Source organism: Dermacentor silvarum, chromosome 2 (assembly GCF_013339745.2).
Source record: "Dermacentor silvarum isolate Dsil-2018 chromosome 2, BIME_Dsil_1.4, whole genome shotgun sequence".
Taxonomy (NCBI): Eukaryota; Metazoa; Arthropoda; class Arachnida; order Ixodida; family Ixodidae; genus Dermacentor; species Dermacentor silvarum.
This window is the reverse complement of record NC_051155.1, coordinates 236,652,108-236,675,474: the sequence shown is the minus strand read 5'-3', so window position 1 is coordinate 236,675,474 and position 23,367 is coordinate 236,652,108. Positions and strand designations below refer to the sequence as shown.

General features: G+C 43.6%; 1 protein-coding gene across 1 annotated transcript; it reads left to right on the top strand.

Moving 5' to 3' along the window:
* The first annotated feature begins 2,890 nt into the window (after window positions 1–2,890).
* LOC119442894 (lamin Dm0) lies at window positions 2,891–23,367 on the top strand. Its single transcript, XM_037707946.2, has 9 exons — window positions 2,891–3,485; window positions 6,772–6,883; window positions 7,830–7,979; window positions 10,587–10,883; window positions 11,341–11,578; window positions 12,174–12,367; window positions 14,663–14,767; window positions 15,043–15,270; window positions 19,769–23,367. The coding sequence occupies exons 1-9, from the start codon at window positions 3,025–3,027 to the stop codon at window positions 19,805–19,807; spliced, it is 1,824 nt and encodes a 607-aa protein (XP_037563874.1). The 5' UTR covers window positions 2,891–3,024; the 3' UTR covers window positions 19,808–23,367.

The window sequence follows — 23,367 nt, the reverse complement described above, 5'->3', positions numbered from 1 at the left end:
ACGAATGGAAGCCACAAGACCATACAAGGTGTGCTGAGGTTATACGACGTCAATGTGTCATACTTTATATGCATGATTATAGCATAACCTAATAATGTGGTATTGTGGGTCATTTGGTACTGTGACATGATGGAATACTGCGCTGCGAAGCAATACTTTTGACATAGACTTAAAGAAGACATTAGACACACATGATGCACAGTTTTTTTTTTTTTAGTGCTGTGCTTCATGTGGGTTTAGTGTGTTGGTTCTTTACGTCCGTGTCGAAAGTATTGCTTCGCAGTGCAGTGTTCCATCATGTGACATTACCTATAAAAAAGTCAGTGAAGAGGTGATCATGCAGCTAAGCTCGTAACAGTTAACTTATAATTCCGCACGTGCGCTTTGCGTGTGTTCAGTATTGCAAGGTGGGTGTTCACTGAACGCTCGCCGGTGCAACGGCCTGCAGAGCTCCGCAACAATGCAGCAACCATGAACGAGACGTCGTGACGTGGGTGCGCGTCTTACAACGATCTGGGTGTGGTGCTTTCGTCGCAGTGTGTGCAGCACATTCGCACAGTCGGCACGCGGCCCCACCATCTGCTTGACCTTGGCTTCTTACGCGAGACACTAAGTACACAATATATAAAACGCGAAGCGCCGCGGGAAGATATATGTGCATTGCGTAAGTGTTCACCCCAAGGAAGTTGTATTTTTTGGTTCACCCAATCCTTGTTGCCATGGCGTTGTGTAGGGCGGAAAGGAATGACTGCTAAAGCGTGCGTGATTTGAAACACTGAACCGGCCGTTGGCGCGGACGAACTTTTGCTTTTATTGATCATTATTATTTTATTTATTTTTTCTTAGCGGCTTTTGCCAGCGAGCGCGCTTGCGAAACCCGGGTTTCGCTGTCTGCGCGCGCGCTGGGACCTCTCTCTCTCCACTTCTTTTTATTTGTATATTTCATCGACGCAGCCTTGAAGTGCCACACCTTCCCCGCTCGATGGCGAGCCCACTCCTTTCCCCATTTCCTAGCGCTCCGTCTACCGCTTCTACTCTTCCAAGCGCATTTCTCCCTCTCCTCTCTGCGCGCCGTTCCTGAGACGTCATACAAACGGCGATGACATCACGTACCGGCAGACGGCGTGACTGCATTAGCTGGCGTGTTCTTCGATTTTGCTTTTCATTTCTCCTTTTTTTTTTTTAACTGTTGCATCAAAAGTTTGCTAGGACGACCGCATGCTCGGCTACTGCTGCAAGGAGAGATACCGGTTTCGCATGAGCGATGGTGGCGCGTAAGGTCAAGTGGCAATTTATTCGAGCACCTGGAATGGCCTGGGTTAGTGGGTCACATGTGTCTGTTCATTGCTATCAAAGCTGTGCCTGTTAAAAAAAAAAAAAAAATGATCATTGAACTGCGGTTCTTACAGAGGACGTGTTGTTCTGCATTCATTGCGCACCCGTAATTAAGTCCATACCAGTTTAATCCGCATCACGTTGCTACGCTGTTGCGAAACTGAAATGTCCGCGACCCAGCCTGTGTGTGGCCTCTACAGACAGTTCGTGTTTCGCAAAGGTATCGAAACTTTTGGGCGCATCTGCTCTCGGGAAGAAAGCTATATTTCCCTGTGGTTAAGAGTTTGGTGGTTCTATATCGGTGAAAAGAGCGTGAGTCGCAGACGAAATATCCGCAACTAACGGACCATGATAGTAATCACGTGACAGTCCTCGCTTGTTCGGGCGGCGACACGCCTACCCTTATACGTCATGTTCATTTCAACGCGCTTCAGCGCCTGTGTTTTCGCGGATACTAGAGGGCGCCTTTACCCACCAGCGAATAAGTATATTGACTGTACGGCGAATAAGGTTTCTTTTATAGATAAAACAAGTTTGCCGAAGAAAACGGAGATAGTACGTGCGAGTCGTGATATCCATTTGCCTCGTTCGCAAGAAACGACAGGGTGTGAGTGTATTTTAAAGGACTCATATTTGTTAAAGAGCGCTAATGAATCAACATTTTTCTGACGTTCGTTCACGCCATTGCCACTTAGATTTGGTGACAGTTGCGCTCGCATTTTGGTTTAGCATTTTGTTTAGGGGGATAAGAATTATCGAACACTTGCATACCGCAAAGCTTCGCGACTATGAAATTAATTGCCCCGAAGTTGTGCGTACATTGAGCGATAAAAAAATGTTTTCCTCACCTTTGTAACATTTTTTAAAACACACACACACACACACACACACACACACACACACACACACACACACACACACATATATATATATATATACTATATATATATATATATATATATATCTATATATATATATATATATATATATATATATATATATACATTTAAATTTCTGACATTTTAAAAGTTTTTACTTCATTCCCTTACCGCCGGCTTGAGGATCAAGCTCGGGTTTTATTAGCGATTAAGAATGTACGAAGCCAACAGACAATGAAGTCAATGAAAGCGTTGATGAGGTAAATGAGGTTGGCCTTTTTTATTTCTCTCTCTCTCTTCTAATTTTTCTTGACGCCGGAAGAATAGGGGGTCGGTTGTCTTTGGACAGGCTTTGAATCTCGGAACCGCTGGGGAAAGCAGCCTGCTGCTACAAACGCACATGTGAGACAATTATTACATTTTGGCTGTGTACTTCAATTAATTTGTTCACTCTCTTCTTGTTCGCGGCATCGGCCCTAATAAAACTTTCGTAGGAACTAATGTGGTCAGAATTGTCGGAACAGGTCAGAACACTTTCGATCAACGTGTATCATAGAGTTACCGGCTGTGCATGCACAGCCGGTAAGCCAAATTTCGCGCGCAAGGAAACGTCATCAATAACGTCACCGACGTCACGTCGAAAGTGGAGAGAGGGTGCCTACGTTTCGCGTCTGTTTCGCGTGCTACTGGCGGCAGTTCGCCATCTTGTGTTTGGTGGTGCCGGTATTCGGGCGAGGCAAAGGTACGCCGTCGACGTTTTAGGAACGTGAACTGCAGCAAGGCACTCGAGCCGTGACACCGGCCAGCGAAGATGGCGACGAGAAGCGTCCGCAAGACCGTTGTCACCACCACGACATCATCTCAAAGCGCGTCGTCGTCGCAGGACCGCGGCGACAACGAGGAGAACCCGGCGGCCGGGTTTCAGACTCCGGCCGAAGGTGGGCGCGGGCGACACGACCGGCGCTCACGTTCGCCGTTGAGTCAGTCTCGATTTACCCGGATTCAGGAAAAGAATGAACTGGCTAACCTCAACGACCGGCTCGCGGCATACATCGACAGAGTGCGTGAGTTGGAAACCGAGAATAGTCGACTCACACAGCAGATAGAGACGAGCCAAGAGACCCGCACTCGTGAAGTGACCAGCGTTAAGAATCTATACGAGAGAGAGCTGGCCGAGGCCCGGCGGGCCGTCGACGATACAGCCAACGAAAGGGCCAAGCTTCAGCTCGAAGCGAAGAAATGGCAGGCCGACGCCGAGGCGTTGCAGGCCAAGTGAGTATATGCCGCCGTTTTTGTCGACCATGTGTGGTCGTCTCCTTTATTGTATTTTTGCTTCACTGTTATTTTGGGAGGCATCCAAGTAGGTCGGTTCCTGCGCCATCTTTAAGGATTTCGGTTGTTTGAGCAGTCGGGCCTGACGTGTTGGTCTAGTTGGAAATAGATACGGTTGCGTGGGCGTCAGGCATCTCGTAGTCCTTTGGGGGCTGAGCCAGCATCCTATGGCATTCCTAGTGCCGCTGATCGAGCGTCCTGGTAGGAGCAGGAGAAGTCGTCCCGGAAATGAAACGACGTCGCTTCCGGAGCGGCGCGCGTTGCGGGGAAGCCGCAGAGTTTCACGTTTGAGCAGCGCGCGCTGCTAGTATCTGAAACGAGTGGAGTGATTGAAGTGGACGGTAACGGGATAATCGCATGTTGCACAGTATATTCATAGCGAGCTCAAAATTCACAAAATGCATTAGAAATGCGGATCTGAGGGGCTATTCTGTAAGAGTCCACCTAGTGGACTGTCCATTTCAGATGTAAGCGATTGGCTGCAGCTACCCGAGGGCGAAGCGAACTGGCTGCCTTCGTCTCGCTCGTGCACCTGGAGCCAATCGACGAACTGGAGCCAGCCTAAATTGACAGGCTCCACTAGATGGACTCTTACAGAATACCCCCCCCCCCCCCCCTGCTGTCTGCGGCTCGTCAAGTTGTAGAGGCAGAAAATTTTTCTGATTTTCTTCCTGTCGCTCTGTGTAGACGTGAAACGTGTTTCTTGCCAAACCGTTAGTGGTTTTGTTTCCATGTAGGCGTTCCCATATCAGAGTTCATGCATGGAAGATTTCGTGTGCAGAAATGCTAGCTTTATGATTTGTTAAGCAGAAAACAGTAACGTCTTTCTACACATAGAACTCAGCTCACCAATACATGACCAGCACACTTGTTTGGTGCAAAACACTGCTTGCATTTAACATTCTATAACATGTTTTTTTCTGAATGACAATTTGAATTGCACCGAAAAGTGCTTTTTCTGTACCAGTGTGAAATTTGTGGTTTCATGAAACAAATATAGGTGCCTAGCATGAAAGGATAGTTTCATATCTTTTCTGTATTTAGACTTTATAACTTGAGAAGCAAATAAGCTATCATTTTATGCACCTGAATGGTTGTTGCCACACAAGTTCCTTGGAATGTTGAGGCCTCTTGTTAACTTCATGTGTTGATTTCGATGGTGTTTACATTGCACACATACTAAGGAAAAAAGGACAGGCAATGGGAAATGGCAATACACAAAGTCCTTAGTATGTGTGCATGGTAAACACCATCAAAATGAACTGTTGCCAACTTGCCTAAGCTTCAACACTTGCACTCCATGCATAGAGCTCTTTATTTTCTGATTGAGAGGTAGAGACAGACTCGAACATTGAACTACTAGCTTTTCCTCACTTATGCATCTCATCTCGTTCAGGAGATTATAGCCCATATATTGCAAAATTGTGACTAGCTAGAAGTGGTTAATATGATGTCAAGATTTGGCCCAGCAGCATAAACGGGGTTTAGTTTATGCCGCTTTGTGAATTACATCAAGGATATCGTGTTGTGTTGATAGGGACCAGCATACCTCTTCCATGGAAAACAAAAAAGTTGGTTCAAGCCTGCTGCTGAGCACATGCCATTTTTGCATGTCATTGGGCAAGAGTCTACAGCCCATTCTGAATTCCACTCGTCCACTTGGAGCACATGGCCAAATACTTGAATGCAAAATCCGATTTCGCAAGTCTAAATGTGCCGGGGGAAGACAAAACTGCCCTGCTATAGAGCATGCAAAAAGCATGCTGCATTATTCTAAAAGTGTTGTAGCTCTATCTTGTATTATTGCATTATATAACAATTACTTCATGCCACTACTAGATGCACTGTATCTCCTTAATGTTGTGATCATTTGTGTTCTTAATTTGCGTTTTGTTGTTCATGCTTATAACCCAGTTTTGAAGTTTCTTGTTGTTATTCCCCCCTATGTAATGCCCGATTCTGGGCCCTTAGGGTAAAATAAATGAAAAGTGCAGTGTTGCACTGATGTTCGCAGAAAGTTGTTCTAGAACTTGTGGGGATCTCACACGAGTCATGCATCCTACAAATACTTTCATTTGTAGTTGGTGAAATTGGCATCTTCATTGTCAGAGCAATAGAGAATGTTAGACGGAATTAACTTAAGGGTCCAGTAGAAAATGCGAGCCTTTGCCCACTTGACCACTAGAAAACACTCGCCGCATTGGTGCAACTAATGTGCACAAGGTATACCAGTGAAACTTCATCAGTGCTTGTACGCATGATATATGTATGTACGAAGCCCATGTTACTTTTCAGATACATAATTAAATACACATGTGCTCTGAGTAAGCAGCATAGTCATCCATTTTAACTTTCTACTGTGCTATCAACAACCAGGACATACATTGTTGCAACACAGGTCGTTATGTTGTTGCAGCAGGCTATACAGACTGCTGCAACAACATAAGTGACTGACTGGCTTTTGTTCTTATTGATGGAGTTCATATGCCATTACAGAGGACATTAGCATGATAGGCATCCAAACAATACAAAGCAGGTTTGAAGTATTTTGCATAGGTTTTTTTGTGGGTCCTCCCAGCTACATAGTATTTCTGAATGCAGAAATGTAGCTTATTATATTGTATATTTTTTGTTCTTCATACTTGACTACTACTGCAGGAATTGCTGAATGTCATTCTCAACTTAATGTGCTGCTATTCAATCAATGCATCAAAGTCTTTTTACTGCGTTCAGTAAAAATGACAATACCTTGCATCAGTTACTGTCATTTTCATACTGATGTATTCTCATTGCACACAAATCATTAACTGACAGGTGAAATAGAAAAAAAAAAAAGTTAGCTCCATTTAAATACAGGGCATAGCTGTTAGGAGGTTGTTGCTTTTATAATTTGATAGATATTTTTCCTTGTCAAATCGTGCAGTGCACTAAGGGTTCTTTGTGGCCAAAGTGTGATGTGTATAGCATGTTGACATTGGGTATCGACTGTGTACCCTGCAGGTAAATAAGGGGTTCAGGGTAAAACTTGCATTCTATTTGTTGTGTTGAACAATGCAGCTTGTAGTCTTAGGTTATTTTAACATGCAGATTTCAACTTGTACTAATTTAAGTCAAAAATATTACTGCTTGACAAACATGCAGGGTCCTTTTATATGCAATCATTTGCTGTTTTTGGTGCAATCCATAGTTCTGTATTATTAAAGTGTGAAATCTTTTACATGTACAGGCTGAACAAGCGGGAACGCGAGTGGTCAGCGGCAGAGCGTCGTGCAACAACATTGGAGTCTCAGGTTGTGGATGTGCAAGGGCGCCTGAACCAGGCATTGTCACAACTTAAGGTGAGAAACCTGGACTGTCTTACCTTAGACTCAACAACATGCTAATTTCATAGCATTCGTAGAAAAGGTTTAATAATACCGGAAATCTTGTGGCTCTAAACAGAATGTACAAATTTAAATCGGAAAGTAGTGGCAGCTTGCAAAAATACATTGAAAAAGAGTTTTGATCTTGAAATGCATTAAATTAGCTCTTAATGTAGACGTTCCGATTAATAGAAGCAGTTACAGTACCACAAAGAAGCTAACTTGCTTGTCAGAATGTCAAGTTTTCTGATAAACTTCCCGCATTTTCGATGGGGGCGAAATGCGAAGACACCGTGTACTTAGATTTAGGTGCACGTTAAAGAACCCCAGGTGGTCCAAATTTCTGGAGTCCCCCACTACGGCGTGCCTCATAATGAGACCGTGGTTCTGGCACGTAAAACTCCATGATTAAATTATTTTTTTCTTATTAACTTCAATGCAATTTCTGTCACCAGGGGTGCCAGAAGCGGTGACTTGATTGTGCAACAGATTACAAGTATGGTGCAGTTAATGTTGACAGGCATATTTCTAGGAAAGCAGAATGTTCGGCTAGGCAATTGGTCATGCTCACATTTTCATTCCTTGTTGATGTAACATAAAAGTGGTGTTCTGCAATGTTTCACATTTCCCGATGAAATTCGGAAATTATTGTGTGCCATGGTGCCTCTTGGATTTTTAAAAAGGCCTGATGGCAATAATTGATCTGAAACTGCCCACCATGGCGTCTCACATAGCGCAGGTATTGCCTTGGTTGGTAAAGCTCCTTGAATCAGTCAATGGATGTTGCCTGGAACATAAAAGAGGCATTATAAAGGATTTATCAGCAAAAATTGAGTAGCACATCTGCTCAAGGTGCACTTTTTTGAGGCATTTATACTGTTGCCTTGCCATACTGAAAAGATGAGTGTGCATGTATTTGCAGGATGCTGAGAACGAGCGGGACGCCCTGGCAAAAGAACTGGAGAGAATCAAGAAAGAACTGCAAGATCAGGTCCTGCGTAACACAGAACTCAGCAACCGAGCCAGAACGCTGAATGAGCAGCTTGACTTCCAGAGGTCCCTTTATGAAAAGGTACATTCATTTGCTGCAGTCGAACATTGTGAATGTCAAATTTAGAGTACTTGTTACATATCAAAAGCTGCATAGCCTGCACGTGGTGAAGTAACTGGTACAGTCAACTTCCGTTAATACAACCCTAAAGGGACCGATGAAATTGATATTGTTGTCCAGCTGGTCGAATTAAACAAGATGTCGAAAAAACACCCATAACACACCGCCAATTCATTTGGCAGTATTTGCTTGAGTAACCCACCCCTGAATCAAACGTACGTCCACTTTTCATGAGTCTAAAGTAGATAACTAGAAATGGCATTAAAGCTCCTATACAAAGCAGAAATCTAACACGCACTCTCTTCTTTAGCAAGAAAAATGGGCAAGGGTGTAAAATGTGTTGTACAATAGTGGCCGATTTCCTGAAGTCAGCTTCGCAGCACGGTTTTAAAGCCGGCTTCGCCGCAGTACATTTGTGCAGTGCAGTAAAGCATATGAGTGTCGCGAAGGCGGTTTGAGTTTCCTATTAGATTTCACCACACAAACAATTTTCTGCACAATTTTCTTCAAAAAGATAAATTGGTGTGCATAAGATCAGGTAAATACCATGATCACCACACAGGTAAATACCATGATCACCACACAGGATCACCACACAGGTTGAACTACGGTTATTGCTTGAAAATCTTCCTAGGGCAGGCCAAAAGTAGGCGTTTTGGACGGGAGATGACGTGTGTTCAACTCATTCACTGTCCCCTAAGCTCCGCTGAGACAGATGGATCCACTACAGTGTTCACTATTGGGGTCGCCATAGGAATCGGGAGTGTGCGTGCTAATAGTCAAGTTCGAATTATCCAGAGAAGGCCAATTTTAGGATCGAAATAAGTAAAGCTTGGGGCCCATAGAAATGCATGGGGGCCGTCGGTACCTTCAGTGTCGGGGTTGAAATTGAAAAAAAAGATTGGATTAACAGGAGTCGAATTAACAGAAGTCTACTGTATTTTAGCGCAGGACTGCAATGTGCCAAGGGAAAGTTGTATCATAAAATGACCGACCATTTTTAATAACACTTCAGCAGTGTGTGTCTACATTGGATTATTTGCGGTTGAGACACCAAATTTTGAGGCTATAAAAAGCCTGCTGTAGGCTTCCTCTGTATGCAAGGACACTCAACATGAAGTGTTGGACACAGCAAACGTTTAAAATACATTTTAATTTGCTTCCAAAGAGTGTTTAAATGCTCGTTCTCGCGATCGAGACCCATCGCTAGCGCGATTGACACCGACGTCACTGTGTTGGAAGCGTAACGAAAGCTTTAGTTACGTCATACCACATTAGAGTGACGTACAATAAGCGGTGACCCACTGAACTGGGCAAGCCTAGAGATCGCTTCGAGTCTAGAGTGCAGTGAGCCGCATCTGACGCAGACATAGTAGGGATCAGAGCTACTGCAGCTAGCCAAGACAACTGTCGGCGTGGTTTTGTTTGCCTGCGCTGGTACATACTGTGTGTGCGAGAGCAGACGATGCGGCAGTGCGTGGGCCACAGCTATGGGGGCCCACGTGACCAAGCTTTCTAGACAGTGACGTCACTGTCGACCTCGGCGCCCAGAACCCAAAACCGAAAATCCTTCATATAAATAATGCGATGTTAAATTATTTACCGACAATATATGAATCTTCAAGCGTGTATCATGCTTCCTGGAGCAATAAGAAACGTTTGAAACAAAGAATGCGCAAGCCACAAAGTTGATGTCTCAACCCCTTTAAGTAAGTGCCATAATCGGTGATGCTGCAGGAAGGCATTGTGTAGAAGGAATTTTGCATGTGACCTTGGCTCGCTGGCTGGAAGTGAGGCTCCCTCGAAAGGAAGGGCGGGCGCGCATGCTTCTGTTTGAAATTTCAACTGTTTTTGGTGCCGTGAAGCTGTTTGATACTTTGCTGACAAAATGGCGTCTGCTTGTTCTACGTTACGCACTTGCCTGTTTACAGTGCCCGAACCTTGTAAGGGGAGGGGCCCTTTGATGTGTTCTTATCAAAGTGCTTACACTTCATATATTTGCTTTTTTAGTGTAACTAGATCTGTCGTGATTACAAAGTATTGCAAGCAGGCTGAACCATATGACAGAAGACTGTGCAGCGCGAGACTGTGGGGCATGTTTTTTTGTGATTAGACTTAGAACAAGAATGAGGCTAGTTGAGGCTACTACTCTGCGCTCGTTTTATAATGCATGTGCTTCTTTGTGTGTGCCTTGTAATACTTAGGGCAGCTTTCACAGCAATATGTTTTCTAAGCTTTAAAAAAGAGACAGTTAGCTTTTTGCACATTCATATTGTCATGCTTGTGGCATATTTTTTTGTGCGACTAAACCAGTTGTTATCACAAACATTGCGAGTAGGCTGAGCCGCACATACGTTTAGTGGCAGAAAACTGTGCAGAGCATGAGGCAGGTGCTTCTTGCTGTAGCACTTATGTTCATCAAAAATCACAGCCAAGCTTTAATATGAAGGATCACTGTAATGTTCACATTCATCCAGTACAATAAGGCTGTTCACTTCTTTCTTGAGTGTGAAACACTGGTTTAACTTTATATTGTTTGGCGTGATACCTCTCTCCCACTTTGTCCAGGAGTTAGAGGAAGTGCGGATTGTGAAGCAGACTGAGATCACGGAAATTGACGGGAGGCTGAAGGAGAACTACGAGCGCAAACTGGCCGACACGCTGCAGGAGCTTCGTGAGCAGTACGAATCGCAGATGCGGCTGAACCGGGAGGAAATGCAGAGCATCTATGAGACCAAGATGCATGACCTTCAGGAACTGCTAGACCGGCGCTCTTCTGACTCCTCTGTGACCCGTGATGAGCTGCACACCTACAAGACTCGCCTGGAAGGTGTCAACTCGCGCATTTCAGAGCTCGAATCACTGGTAAGCCATCGAGACACGATTCACACATGGCAGCTGTTTTTTTTTTTTTTTTTGTGACAGCAGGCATGCCCAGCTTTCATTTCATTGTTAAAATTATTCTTCACGCTAGTAACTGTAGCAGTTGTACATGTAATATCACACAAAGGGCTGCCGCATGCATACAATAAAGGTTTAGAATGGTGTAGATGCCTAGATGTATGGGGGAAGATGTAGAGGTTGGTAGTGGTGCCAGTGGTGACATCTTCGGATGGAGTGTTCAGCCAAAGTGTACATAAACTTTTTTTGCAAATCCCGAGTGCATTTTGCCTATTTGATGGTATAAAGCACAGTTACAGCAACATAAATGCAAAAATGTGTAACTTCTTTTCTTTTTTGCTGAGTAAAGTCGTAGAGAATGTTAGCACCAGTGCACTTTAATGAAATTCTGAAATTTTTCATCTCTACCTCGCACATGCAGAACCAATCTCTGTCGTCCCGTGTGCGGGACTTGGAGCGGCTCCTAGAGCAAGAGCGTGACTGGCACACCCGAGCCCTGTCTGCAAAGGATGAGGAGATCCACCGGCTGCGTGCTGAGATGGAGCAGCAGCTGGTCGAATACCAGGACCTGCTGGACATTAAGGTGGCACTTGATCTCGAGATTGCTGCCTACCGCAAGCTGCTTGAGGGAGAAGAGACACGCCTCAACATCACTCCAAGTAAATACTTCAGTTTTTTTACTCACTATTTTGCCATGCCTAGAATAAGAGTTTGAGACTTCAAAGTTAGTCGCCAGAAAAAGACTTTTTTCTAGTTCCAAATTCAGTACCTCGCAACTTGTGTTCTAGGTATGGCAGAGCAATAAGGTTGGTCTTATTGCATTGCTTGAATCATACAGAAGTCATTGATACCCTGTTTAGCAATATCTTAAGAACACATATTTTGCATATCTTTGCGGAAGATAATAAAAGGAAGCTTGCAAACTTGAAGCTATTGGAGATGAACAAAAATGGACCTGAATATTCGGAATAAGCACGTAACATTACATATATTTACAAGTTTTCAGTGCTATACCTCGAAGAATAAAGATATAACAAAACATTTGGTCTAGGATCCACCTCCCTCCCTTAAATAATGTATATGCCTGCTGGAACAGAGGACAAGTCTAAATTATTCAATTTTTCAAATTAACGAGTTTTTACTGTAATAAGTGCACATTCCATCAAACTATCTGCAAAAAATTAAATTCACTTTTAGAAGGAGGGTCTCCACTAAACCTGGAGCTTTTGTGCCGTTCTTTTTCCTCCTTTCCAGCATCCAGCCCTACAAGCTCGGAAATGTTTGTGACTCCTCACCGTGGTACCAAGCGAAAGCGCACCTTTATGTCCCACCGTGAAGAACAGAGCAACTCCGATGCCCAAGTGACTGCATCTGCAAAGGGAGACCTTGAACTTTCTGACCACTGCATTGATGGCAAATACGTTGCCGTCCACAACAAAGGAACGAAGGTCAGTGCCTTCATTTTATCATAGTTAGCATTGTTCTTAAACACCACTGGTTAACAACTCCTGGCTGTTGGATGTGCATGAAATTATGCTATGATTCTGCATGGGTTTAACATTTGTATTCTGACTTGCATTATAATCTTGGGAGGACTGGTGCCATAAATTTTATAGGACAAGATTTCTCATTTTAGATTTCTTATATTGTCTTAGGCACCAATTAACTTTGTGTGTTCAAAGATTTGTGAATGCTTTCATTGAAACTTCAGTGCAATTAAAGACACAATCGCACAGCAGTGAAAATTAACATTAGCGCAGTAAGAATAAAGTTTTCTACTAACTCAACAGTAAATCAACAGTAAATATAGGTACCACAATAGTATGAACTGCATTAATTACAACATTGAAAGCAAAACAAATTTGATTATTTCTGCACTGATGATGTGAAGACTTCATGAAAGCTGTAAGCTAGCATACCTGTTCTTGGCATGAAGTTGTCGAGTTGTAAAATTTGTGTTTCAGCATAGGTATTTTAATGTTTCTGGTTTTTGGCAAGTTGTCAAAAATTTGAGGCCATGAATAAAAATTGTGCTTATAAAAGTTAGTAGAATTGAACTCTCTTAAATGCTACAAATTTTGTCCATATGAATTCACCCGTTGCACAAGAACAGCATATCAGCTTTTCTCGTGCATTTGAGTAAGGAAGACTGACATTGCTTTGAAATAATGCTTGCACTTAAGTTTGCCATCTACGATTGTGAGTGTGTTATTGTGTATGAGGTACTCTTGTAATAATTTCTGTTGCTGAAACGTTGCCAAATTTGCAGACGTTATCAACGGCTAACATTGTACAGTTGAACGCTTTTATAACGAAGTGCTTTGGACTTCCAAAATCCTTTGTTATACAGGTAACCTTGTTTTAAAGATTGTGGAATATACCGCTAACAATAGAGCAGGCTAAGCATGTTCACGACCCGCCGTGGTTGCTCAGTGGCTATGGTGTTGGGCTGCTGAGCACGAGGTCGCGGGATCGAATCCCGGCCACGGCCGCCGCATTTCGATGGGGGCGAAATGCGAAAACACCCGTGTACTTAGATTTAGGTGCACATTAAAGAACCCCAGGTGGTCCAAATTTCCGGAGTCCCCCACTACGGCGTGCCTCATAATCAGATCGTGGTTTTGGCACGTAAAACGCCATAATTTAATTTTTTAAGCATGTTCACGAGAAATCCTTTATTTAACATGAATGCAAGAGATACTTTGTGAACCAAGTCACAATTGTTTTGTGTGCACTTCGTCTGATGGAATTCGCTACTGCAACCACCCTATTACAACGTGGTCACAGCATGCTCTGCAGTGAAACATGGAAACAATGTGGGGTAGAGCTACAGATTGTTGCTGTTGTGTCCTTGGCCATGAAAATTCTTGGTTCTTTTACTAGGTATCACTGTTGCCTTCATAGACCTAGATGGCTTTGAAGACGTCTGTCGTCAGTTACAATTATATCACGTCATCAACTATGACGTATTCGCCAGCCATCGCACCTGCTGCTGTGTTACAATAAGCAGCGTGTGAGTCGGGCGATTCCTGGAGCAGTGCAGCAGGACTATAACACTCGCTGACATCGGCACACTTGTCAAGTGTGTCACTAGCCCGGAGCATAGCTCATAGGCATTTTCAGTGGTCAGTGGTGGCACCACTGCGTGGCGTTTGTTGTAAAGCAACAAATCAGCCATCTGGCCATCTAAATTCCTGTGTTGTACAGGCAAAATTGTTGTAATGGTCTATGTTGTTGAGGTATTCACAATGTGTATGAAAGAAAGGAATTCGGCCGGAATGTAATCAGTCCTTTGTTATACAGGCAATTTTGTTGTGGAGGCATTCGTTGTAGGGTCGTTCGACTGTATTTTAGGTACACTCCTGGGTACTTCAGCATCAGAGTCGAAACAAGGCACCGACGTTGCTTTTGAAAGTGGTCTCCTCCTTGTGTGGCTTTTAACAGGAAGCAGTCTTATTACAAGCAGTGAACATGTGTAAGCAAGTTTCCTAAGATGCATTTATAATGTTAATAGGAAACTAAATTCAAGCAGTGTCGTGGCAGTGTGTGATTGGTAGAATTTCAGTGCTGGTTAGCTGGGATTTTCTTTTTTTCTATTCTTTTTCATTTATGTAATAATTATTATTATTGCATGGCTCTTTATTGCAAGGCAATGCAATTGTGCTGATTTACAAATTTGCTGCTTGCCTTCCTTGTTGTATTTTCTCATTCCCTCCCTCCATCTTTGTGTCTGTCTGCTTCAGGAGGTGCCCTTGGCTGGTTGGCAGGTTCACAGCAAAGCAGGCAACGATGAGTTCACGTTTAAGTTTCACCGCACCCACGTGATCAAGCCAGGAGCCACAATCACTGTACGTGTCACAAAACTTGGCTTCTCTGTAACTTTTTACCATGTCATTTGTCATCAATCACAGTGGCTATTCAATTGTGAAAGAGCAACTGTGCCAGTGCTTGTATTACTTTTTCTGTCTTCCTTGTCGTTGTGCATGCTACAGTTTAGCCGTGAATCTGTGACTCTCACTTCGTAAGCTTCTGCTTTCTCTTCTTTTGGCTTGAGCAGCCAGGAACAGAGCATCATTCCTTTGTGCATGGAAGTGTCATACAGTGTGTTGCAATATTTGTGCAGATCTGGAGTCCCGATTGTGGGGTCACACACAACCCCCCAGGAGACCTGGTCATGCGCAGCACCAAGTGGCCGAAGGGAGAGCAGAAGCGCACAGCACTCCTCAATTCGGAAGGCCAGGAAGTGGCGACACGGGAAAGTCGTCGTAGCCAGTTCAGCCGGCTCTCCGAACGCAGCTCGGGCATTGGCGGTGCCTCTGGCTTCCGCAGCGAGCACATCTTCCACGATAATGTGAGCCTCCCTTCCATGCTTCTCAAGAGCCTAGTTGGCATATCACAGCTATATGGGCATTCGCATTGTGGAAGTTACTGCTTAGAACATACAGACAAGATGAACGAAGGCAATGTACACGCAACAAACATTGTGCTTGTGTTACAAAGAAAGCTCGTTCATGTATATACCTGCAGGAACGTGGCGTAACTACGCACTAAACAATAGTATGCACAAACTGCCTAATACTAATTTGCGTTTCCTGACATGCACCGCTGCTACCAACAAAGAAATAAATGCCATGCTGCTGTAGATGTTGGCTTAAGTACATACAAGTTTTTTTCCCCCCCAAAGCGCTGAAAAAATTATAGCTCTCTCGCATGATCAGCATTTCGAAACTTTCACAGAAAGAACAGCAGCAGACATGGCAGAACAGCTAGCAACTCATCCGACTTTGCTTTCCCCGATGCATGTGTGCGTGATGTGCTCTTGAGCGAAAACTGATGCTGCTTCATCAGTGGTGCAACAGCCAAAATAGGATTTGAAGCAATTTATGGAGCAGGAAAATCCAAATTTGGAGCAGGTTGCGGAAAAAGAAACTTCGTTTTGGAGCACTAAATCCCAAATTTCGAGCAGTTTCAAAAAGAATGCTTACTCATAAAACGCCATAAACTTTACCCCGCATAATAAACGCCCCCCCCCCCCCCCTCCCAACTTAGCATTGGATTTCTGTGGGAAAAAAGTGCGTTCATTACGCGACTAGACAGGGTAATTCACATTAGCAGCGTAGGTGAGGGCAGGGGCGCAATCAGAGATCGTTGTTCGGAGCGTGCGTTCAGTTTCGTCGTGCATGGTTGACCTCGCGACGTCCTGGCGGTAGTCAAAGCATGCAGCAACTGTTTGAGTCTTTTGGCGTTTCGGTAGTGGCCTCCAGTTTCCGATACTATTACGATTTCGGATATTACAGACTTCGGATAAAACGGACATTTTTGGTCAGGTTATCAGGGTCCGTTGTAACGAGAGTCAACTGTGTTCGTGTGTGTGCGTGTGTGTGTACAGCAAAAATCGGCACCGTTTCATTGCAATGCGGTGCCTATTGCCGCGTAGAACCAAACCCTTGATAGTTGTGTGCATTGCATTGCCTACAAAGCTCACGCCATCAGTGCCGGGTCGCTTGCTGTACCGTACAAGCAAGTTTCCCGTGGAGTATTGCTACCTGCTCCGCGCGTGACTGCGTGCATGCATACGGCGAGGATCTTGTTGAGTCAACGCGGCAATGGCGAACTGCTTTTATTACTACAAACAACGCACACTCCGTGTCTCCACGAGATTTTACTGCATATACAACATGCCGCACTGCAACCAGCAGCAAAAATATTCTTTGGCACCCACCACCAAACACGCCAACATCTTGTTCTGGTGTTTGGATCTCGTCTGCGCTACTGGGGATCGGACTGGATTGGATGGCGATGTCTAAGCTGCAGGTTGCCAACGCAGCCTTTGTTTCCTGCTAAAACTAGCGTAACCGAGAAATTTTGCGGCTGGTTGGGCGTTTTGGCGCAGCGTGGCGCAATTTCAAGATATATCACGGTTTTGGTGCAGCTGTTGCACCCCTGCTTCATTAAAATTCAGTACATACCTGATGCTGCAGTGTCCCAATCATCCCGTGCAATTTGTGTGCTGCACGTTGCCTGCTAAGCACACGCCGTCACTGTGCTGGGAAGCCTGCTGTACTGTACGCATGTGTGTTTGCGGTAGACTGCACCAGTATTTCGTGGGAGCGCCTCTGCAGTGAGGTTTGTTCGGGCATAAGTGCGATGCATATCTTGTTCCGCCAACGTGGCGACTGTTCCAATGTGGTTGCTTTCGTACCTGCATGCGACGTGCGCTTGAAGTGGTCCTTCTTTGAGCAATAAAAAAAAATTAGATAAAAATAACTTTTCCCGACTCCTGTAGCTCGAAACAACACACGTGAGAATGCCAATTGCGACGGGAGTATGCAGCAGTGAACTAGACAAAGCAGGAATGCTCCCAGACTACTGTGGTGGCAGCCACCATAGAGCAAAGCAGAAAGATCAGTTTTGGCGGAAGTCAAGAGGCGACAGCGCAATAAGAATTTTTTCTGGAAGTCACGGAAGGTTGCAGCACCTCCAGTGCGACACTAGGCAGCGGCATTCCAAAAGTTCTTTTTCATGAGGTCCGTCACTGCCATACATGTAAGGTGATGAACCTCAAAGAGTTAAAGCCAAGCCAAAGCAATCCAAAAGGATTGCATCTGGATGGCGTCTGGTCTGGCATATTTGCTGCGGAAGTGCATAGTTAACATGTAGTCGCTATGTTGTTTGCATTTCTGAAAGTATAAAGCTAACCTAAAACAAAAAAGCGAGGACAGCGTTCACAAAATGAAAACAGCATTTATTGAATATGAATATGCCGAGCTCATTTTACGTCATCGTCGCTGCTAGCCTCGTCGCTATATTCCTTATTGCTGTCATCTTCAAACAGTGCACTATATTCAGTGCCATCAAGCACACTAGAGATGCTGCACTTTTTGAAGGAGTGCATGATCAAAGTTCCTGGGTAAATGCCATCTTTGTTGCGGCACACGCAAAAAGCATCTCCCGTTGCCCTCTCCAATGACGCACATATTTCTCATTGATGCTGAAGTCCCGCCCGGATTGAACGTTTGACGATGCCTCTGCGGCTAGCACAACTTTTCGTTTGAAAGCGGCACTATAGCGGCATTGCCTGTTTGGTGCTATTATGATAACGCCACGCCGCACGCCAATACTACACCCATCGATGCTGCACCACACCGATACTACCCGATACGACACAGGTCAAAATGGCGACGTCGTTCGTGTACTTCAGTTAACTGCTGACGACGCTAGTAGCGGCTGCGCTACTGACTTTTCTAGATGGCGCTAGCTATGCGCCGTATTTATCAATTTCAGTTAAGAACTGGCGCATTTTTTTAAATCCTCGAATCTAAGCTGACCCTAGAGTTTGGTATATGATTACTTGAAAAAAAAAAAAAAGTATCGGCCTATATTCGAATGAATACGGTAACTAAGTTACGGCAAATCAGTTCTGTGGAATCCCGCAAGGTGGAGGAAGTATCATGAAAGGGGAGAATTCATGAGCCATTCCACTCTGTGAAGGTGGATGGCCAGCAAGCTGTTTAGCGCATGACACAAAGGTGACACAGAATTTTGGACAAAGGTATGAACATATTTATTGTCCAGAATGGTGATCATTGTGCCTATAGGTACGCACACACATTTGCGTACCACCTTTGTTATTAAATCTGTCTGTTGCGTTGAGACAATGAATGGCTCATAGCCCCGTAAACGCGGCTTTCCCATTACGACGGCAGAAGAGGTGAAATTCTATGTTGGAACGATGAGCAGCAACAGGTCCAGCTGTGGAAGAAGACGACAACAAATGCATGAGCAGTGGCACGCGCGCCGTTGCGCTGACGGGTGCCAACGAGCCAGCTGTGAAAGAAGACGCCGCCGCCCGAGCCATTGCTGATGATGGTAGCTTTTCCGTCCGGACACCATGGCTTAGCCATCGAACCAAATGGCTCATACCACTGTAAATGCGGCCTCCTCCCATATGGGTTTCCGATGAAAGAAGAGAAGTGAAATTCTATGCTGGAATGATGAGTGCCAGTGGAGCCAGCTGTGAAAGACGCCGCCGCCGCCCAAGCCATTGCTGATGGTAGTTTTTCCGCACGGACGCCATGGTCTAGCCATAAACAGCTTCGCTGTAAAATTGTCGTCCACCGAAAATTCGTCCTGGTCTGGGATTAGAACCCGGACCAGAAAATTTGTCCTCAACTGCGAAGCGTTGTTTCTGGGAAACCCATATGGGTTTCCTTTGTAGCTTCATGCTATATTCGGGTGGATGGCAGTTTTTCCTTTCATGATGTTTCCTACATTTTGTGGGATTCCGCAAGACTTGATTTCCATATTGTGTGTCCCGGTGCTGTGTTGCCCACATTTCGATGGGGGTGGGATGGAAAACACTTCGCTTACATATATTTAGGTGCGGAATAAATAACCCCAGGAGGGCGAAATTAATCTTGAGTACTCCACCATGGCATCTGTTATAGTCCATTTGTTACTTTGAGACATTTAACTTTATCGATAGAAAATGCAAAACCTATTATTATTTTTCAGCTGTCGCAAAATAAGCCTTAGTTTATTAGCTTAGTTTAGCTGCCCTAAAATTTGTATCGCAAAGCATTTCTGGTTTTCGAAAGTTCTTGAATTCGAAACTGTGTTGCTACATCTTTGCATCTGCTTAATTTCACAGAACAGTATCCAGCAAACTGTTCTACATTAAGCAACAGTGGGCACTGCCCTTGTAAAACATCTTGGCATGCAGTTTTACAGGTTGAAGCTTTTATTTCTTTTTTTGTGTGCTCCTTGTTTTTACTGGCGAAAATTAACGAAAACACGAGTCCACTATGGTTGTGTACTAATGGTCATTATGGCAATTGTCTTTGTTGCAGGTGGACCCAAATGACCCAAATCGGTGCAGCATTATGTGAACTTCACCCTCACGAGAGTGCTGTCACCACTGCACCTAGACAACCGAGCATGTGCCATCAGAATACATCAGCGCTTTTACTTTGTACTGCTCTACAGTTTTGCTCGTTTAATGTACCATCATGGACGGCAAAGTGTGTGCCACATTTCATTTTCACTTCCGCTTTATTCCTTTCAACACATATTCTTTATTACACTTGAACCTGTTTTAATTGCACCAATGGGTGCATTTCCCAAACAGCTCTGTAATTGAAAATATAGTAAAATGTTTAAGCTCCTTTTGCAAATGAACATCTGTTCTATGCTTCTCTGTAAAAGTTTTGAAAATTTTATTTCTCTTCCTTCCTCACTCCATATCCTTGGGGTTGTCCATTTCGGTTATTGTATGCATATCATGCATATAGGGCCACTTATTGAGAATTTCTTTTCTTTATTTCACCAATTTTTTTGTGCAACCAAAAAGAATATACATATAAATATAATCTTTATTTTGTGTGTTTTACATATTCAGTGGCTATTTGTAGAACAAAGTAAAAGCTATAATTAAAGCATGTTTTTTCTTGTGTTTATTAACCCTTTTAACTCTAGCACTTCAGTGCTAGAGTTAATATTCTCTCATGCTTGCTCTTTGAACCTTTCGTGAGAGTTGGCTCATGCTGTTTAGAAGTTCATTGTATTCGTTTTTGTTTTTGCCTCTGTTAGCTTTGTCCAACGTCATTTTAATTGTCCTTGTCTGTGAACTTCAGGGTGACCACTTATGACGAACAGATTTTAACTTGTATCTTTTGTAGAGTTGCTTGCTAAATTCTGTGGTTGGGATCCTTAGCATCTTAGGTTGAGGCATTTGTTAAAAACCATAAATCGTGTCAAACAATAATAGTCCAAATATCATCTCCGTAATTTCTTTGCGCAAGGTAGCACGAGTTCAGATGACAACCAGTTGTGGGGCAATCATTAATCATTAGAACTGCCTGCTCTCAAATTGAGAAAATGTAAACTACAAATTTTATATATATTATTCAGACAAGCAGCATTAAAAAAAATTATCTTTGGGTGAAACATTTCCCTTGTTTTGGGCTGTTTTTTGACACTCTATGCTCCCCCCTCTCTTTTTCTTGTTTTTATTATTAAAGAGCTATTTGCTTTTTATTAAGTTCATCTGGTTACTCCAATGAACTTGCCTGTACCGGTGTTTGCTTTGCCTCCCGAAGTATCTCTAAACATGGGACTTCTTCTCTTGCTCTTTGCGGAGTTTTAAATATTGTATTCTATATCCCTTGCGATAAGCTGGGTTCACACAAGAAAGCGAATCACCAATTCAGTCTGTTCCTTGGGCATGACATTCAGTTGTACCAAATTGCACCATGCGTAAGAGTTATTGAACAACTCAAGTACACAGAATGGATGGGCAATTCAGTTTCTGAATGCACCTTTAATAGGGATTCCATTGCTGCTAAGAGGAAATAGTTTTTTGTTGGAATGCTGGTAGAAAATAAACCCTCCGTTCTGCCCTGTCTAAGGTTTAGTCATCAAATAAATGAGAATTTCATATCATTTTGCATATACCTGCAAAAGGAAGAGCACAGGTAACCCATCATCATGTCACTGCTGGTCACATTTATATATTGAAAAAGCTTGCACTTGACTTCAACATGAACCACGTCACGCTTAATCTTCATTATTGAAAATGCACACATCGAAAATTGTGTACCTTCAGTGCATTTCCTAGTTTATTGTGCCACTTTAATTGCCTGCCTGAAGCAACTGTGATCGTAGGGCACAATTGCTCTCGGGTTTTGTATGGCTCTACCACGTCTGGCATAAGTTTTTGCACTTCCGTTCACGTTTGCCTTCATGAATACATGAACTGCAATGTAGTTCTTGCATTCACTTTTTGTCTCCCCTCGTTTTCACTTCCATTCAGTACGAAGGCACTTTAAATACTACTTGATCTTCATTGTTGCTTTGTTCACATTATGTGGCTTGAATGAAGCCATAGGTCAACACAGATATTGGCACGTTTTGCTCTGATAATGGCAGCAGTACTTTCATTTTAGCACGTGAACATGGCAGTGTTGTTGTCACCTTTTTCTGGTGCACCTGTATTCGGTGTTTTTGTGCTTTCATGCTTGAAACTACGTGAAAGTTCTAAGATATTCATGTACTGCGCTTACGATGCTGGATGGTGCTTTATGTCCATGATGACGTGATACGAGCACCGCTCCACATTTTGGTTTTAAATACTACGAAACAGAGATGAAAAGTAAAGAAATGGCATCCTTGTGATTTACGTAGGGAGTTTTGCATAGAAGAAATTCACAATGTACATCAGATGCTAAGTTTGACTTTGTGCACTTGCGTATACCTAGGCTTGGTAGGCGGTTGTTACCGGCTTCTCTCGCTGCTGCTGAAATTGCTGGACAGAGCTTATAACGTGTTGCTTCCGTACGCTTTGACTTTTTTCTAGTTAGCATAGTTGATAACACGCCCATGAAATGTGCATGCTGGATGCTCATAGGTGCTGAGTTCACTGTTACTACAAGGGCTGTTGTTCTTAAATAGTATCAAAATTACCATGTTTCTCACACTGGTATGGGCATCTGTTTTATAGTGACATGGCTACAGTTTATAGTTGCTACGGCTTGCCCATTCTGGGCAGGTCAATGCCGATCATTTACCAGAGCCAATTAAATTTTGACCTTATGACAGTGCCCATGTTAAGCTGTTGTGATGAAAATGAAGCAAGCTAGTGGTTTGAACTTTATCAGAATGGCTGTCAAATATGACCGTGCACTGTATGGTCAGTTGCTGTGCTTTTTGAAAGGCTGCATAGATGCCGACTAGGTATATTGTAGAATTGCAAAGCATGAGCAACTTGCGTAAATCAAATGCTGTTTTGTGTTGCCTAGTTGTTTGGGCGTCCGTTTTTTCAAATGTATGTTGTAGGTGCTTGTGACAATATTTGTGTTATCTGTTCATTTACGTTGGGTAGCATTTCTTTGAAGAAAGCTAAACCTACAGTGCCAGTGACCACTGCCATGCTTCACCCCAGAATGCACTCTGTTTGCAAGTTGCATACCACCCATGAAGTATAACCTTGAGCACATCACCGCTATTCATGCTAACACGAAGAAATGTCTCGACAGATACCTATGCAGTGTCAAATGCTTTCACACTGCTTACAAGAAAAGTGCCTAGCTGTATATCCGTCGAGTAAGCACTTAGAGATTTGTGCAACTGTTATTGTCTTTTTTTTTTGCTTGTTGGAAATTGTTTTAAATTTTGCTTAACTGGGTGCTTTATCCTCCTTGCACCGTTTTGATTTAGCAGTTTCCCACTGCCGCAATTGTGTTCTTGGTACAAAGGTGCAAGATCACCTGATTGTGTGTTCTGAGTGATGTCACGCACACGCACATAAAAAGCGAGCAGTGATTTGGACATACTTTGTTTCGCTTGGCTTCTGAAATATATTGCACGTCCATTCATTTCGAGATTTCTTGTGTGGCTGTGGCTCTGCATTCTTGTGGTGTACAAAACACTATTAAAGTTGAATCTATTTGTA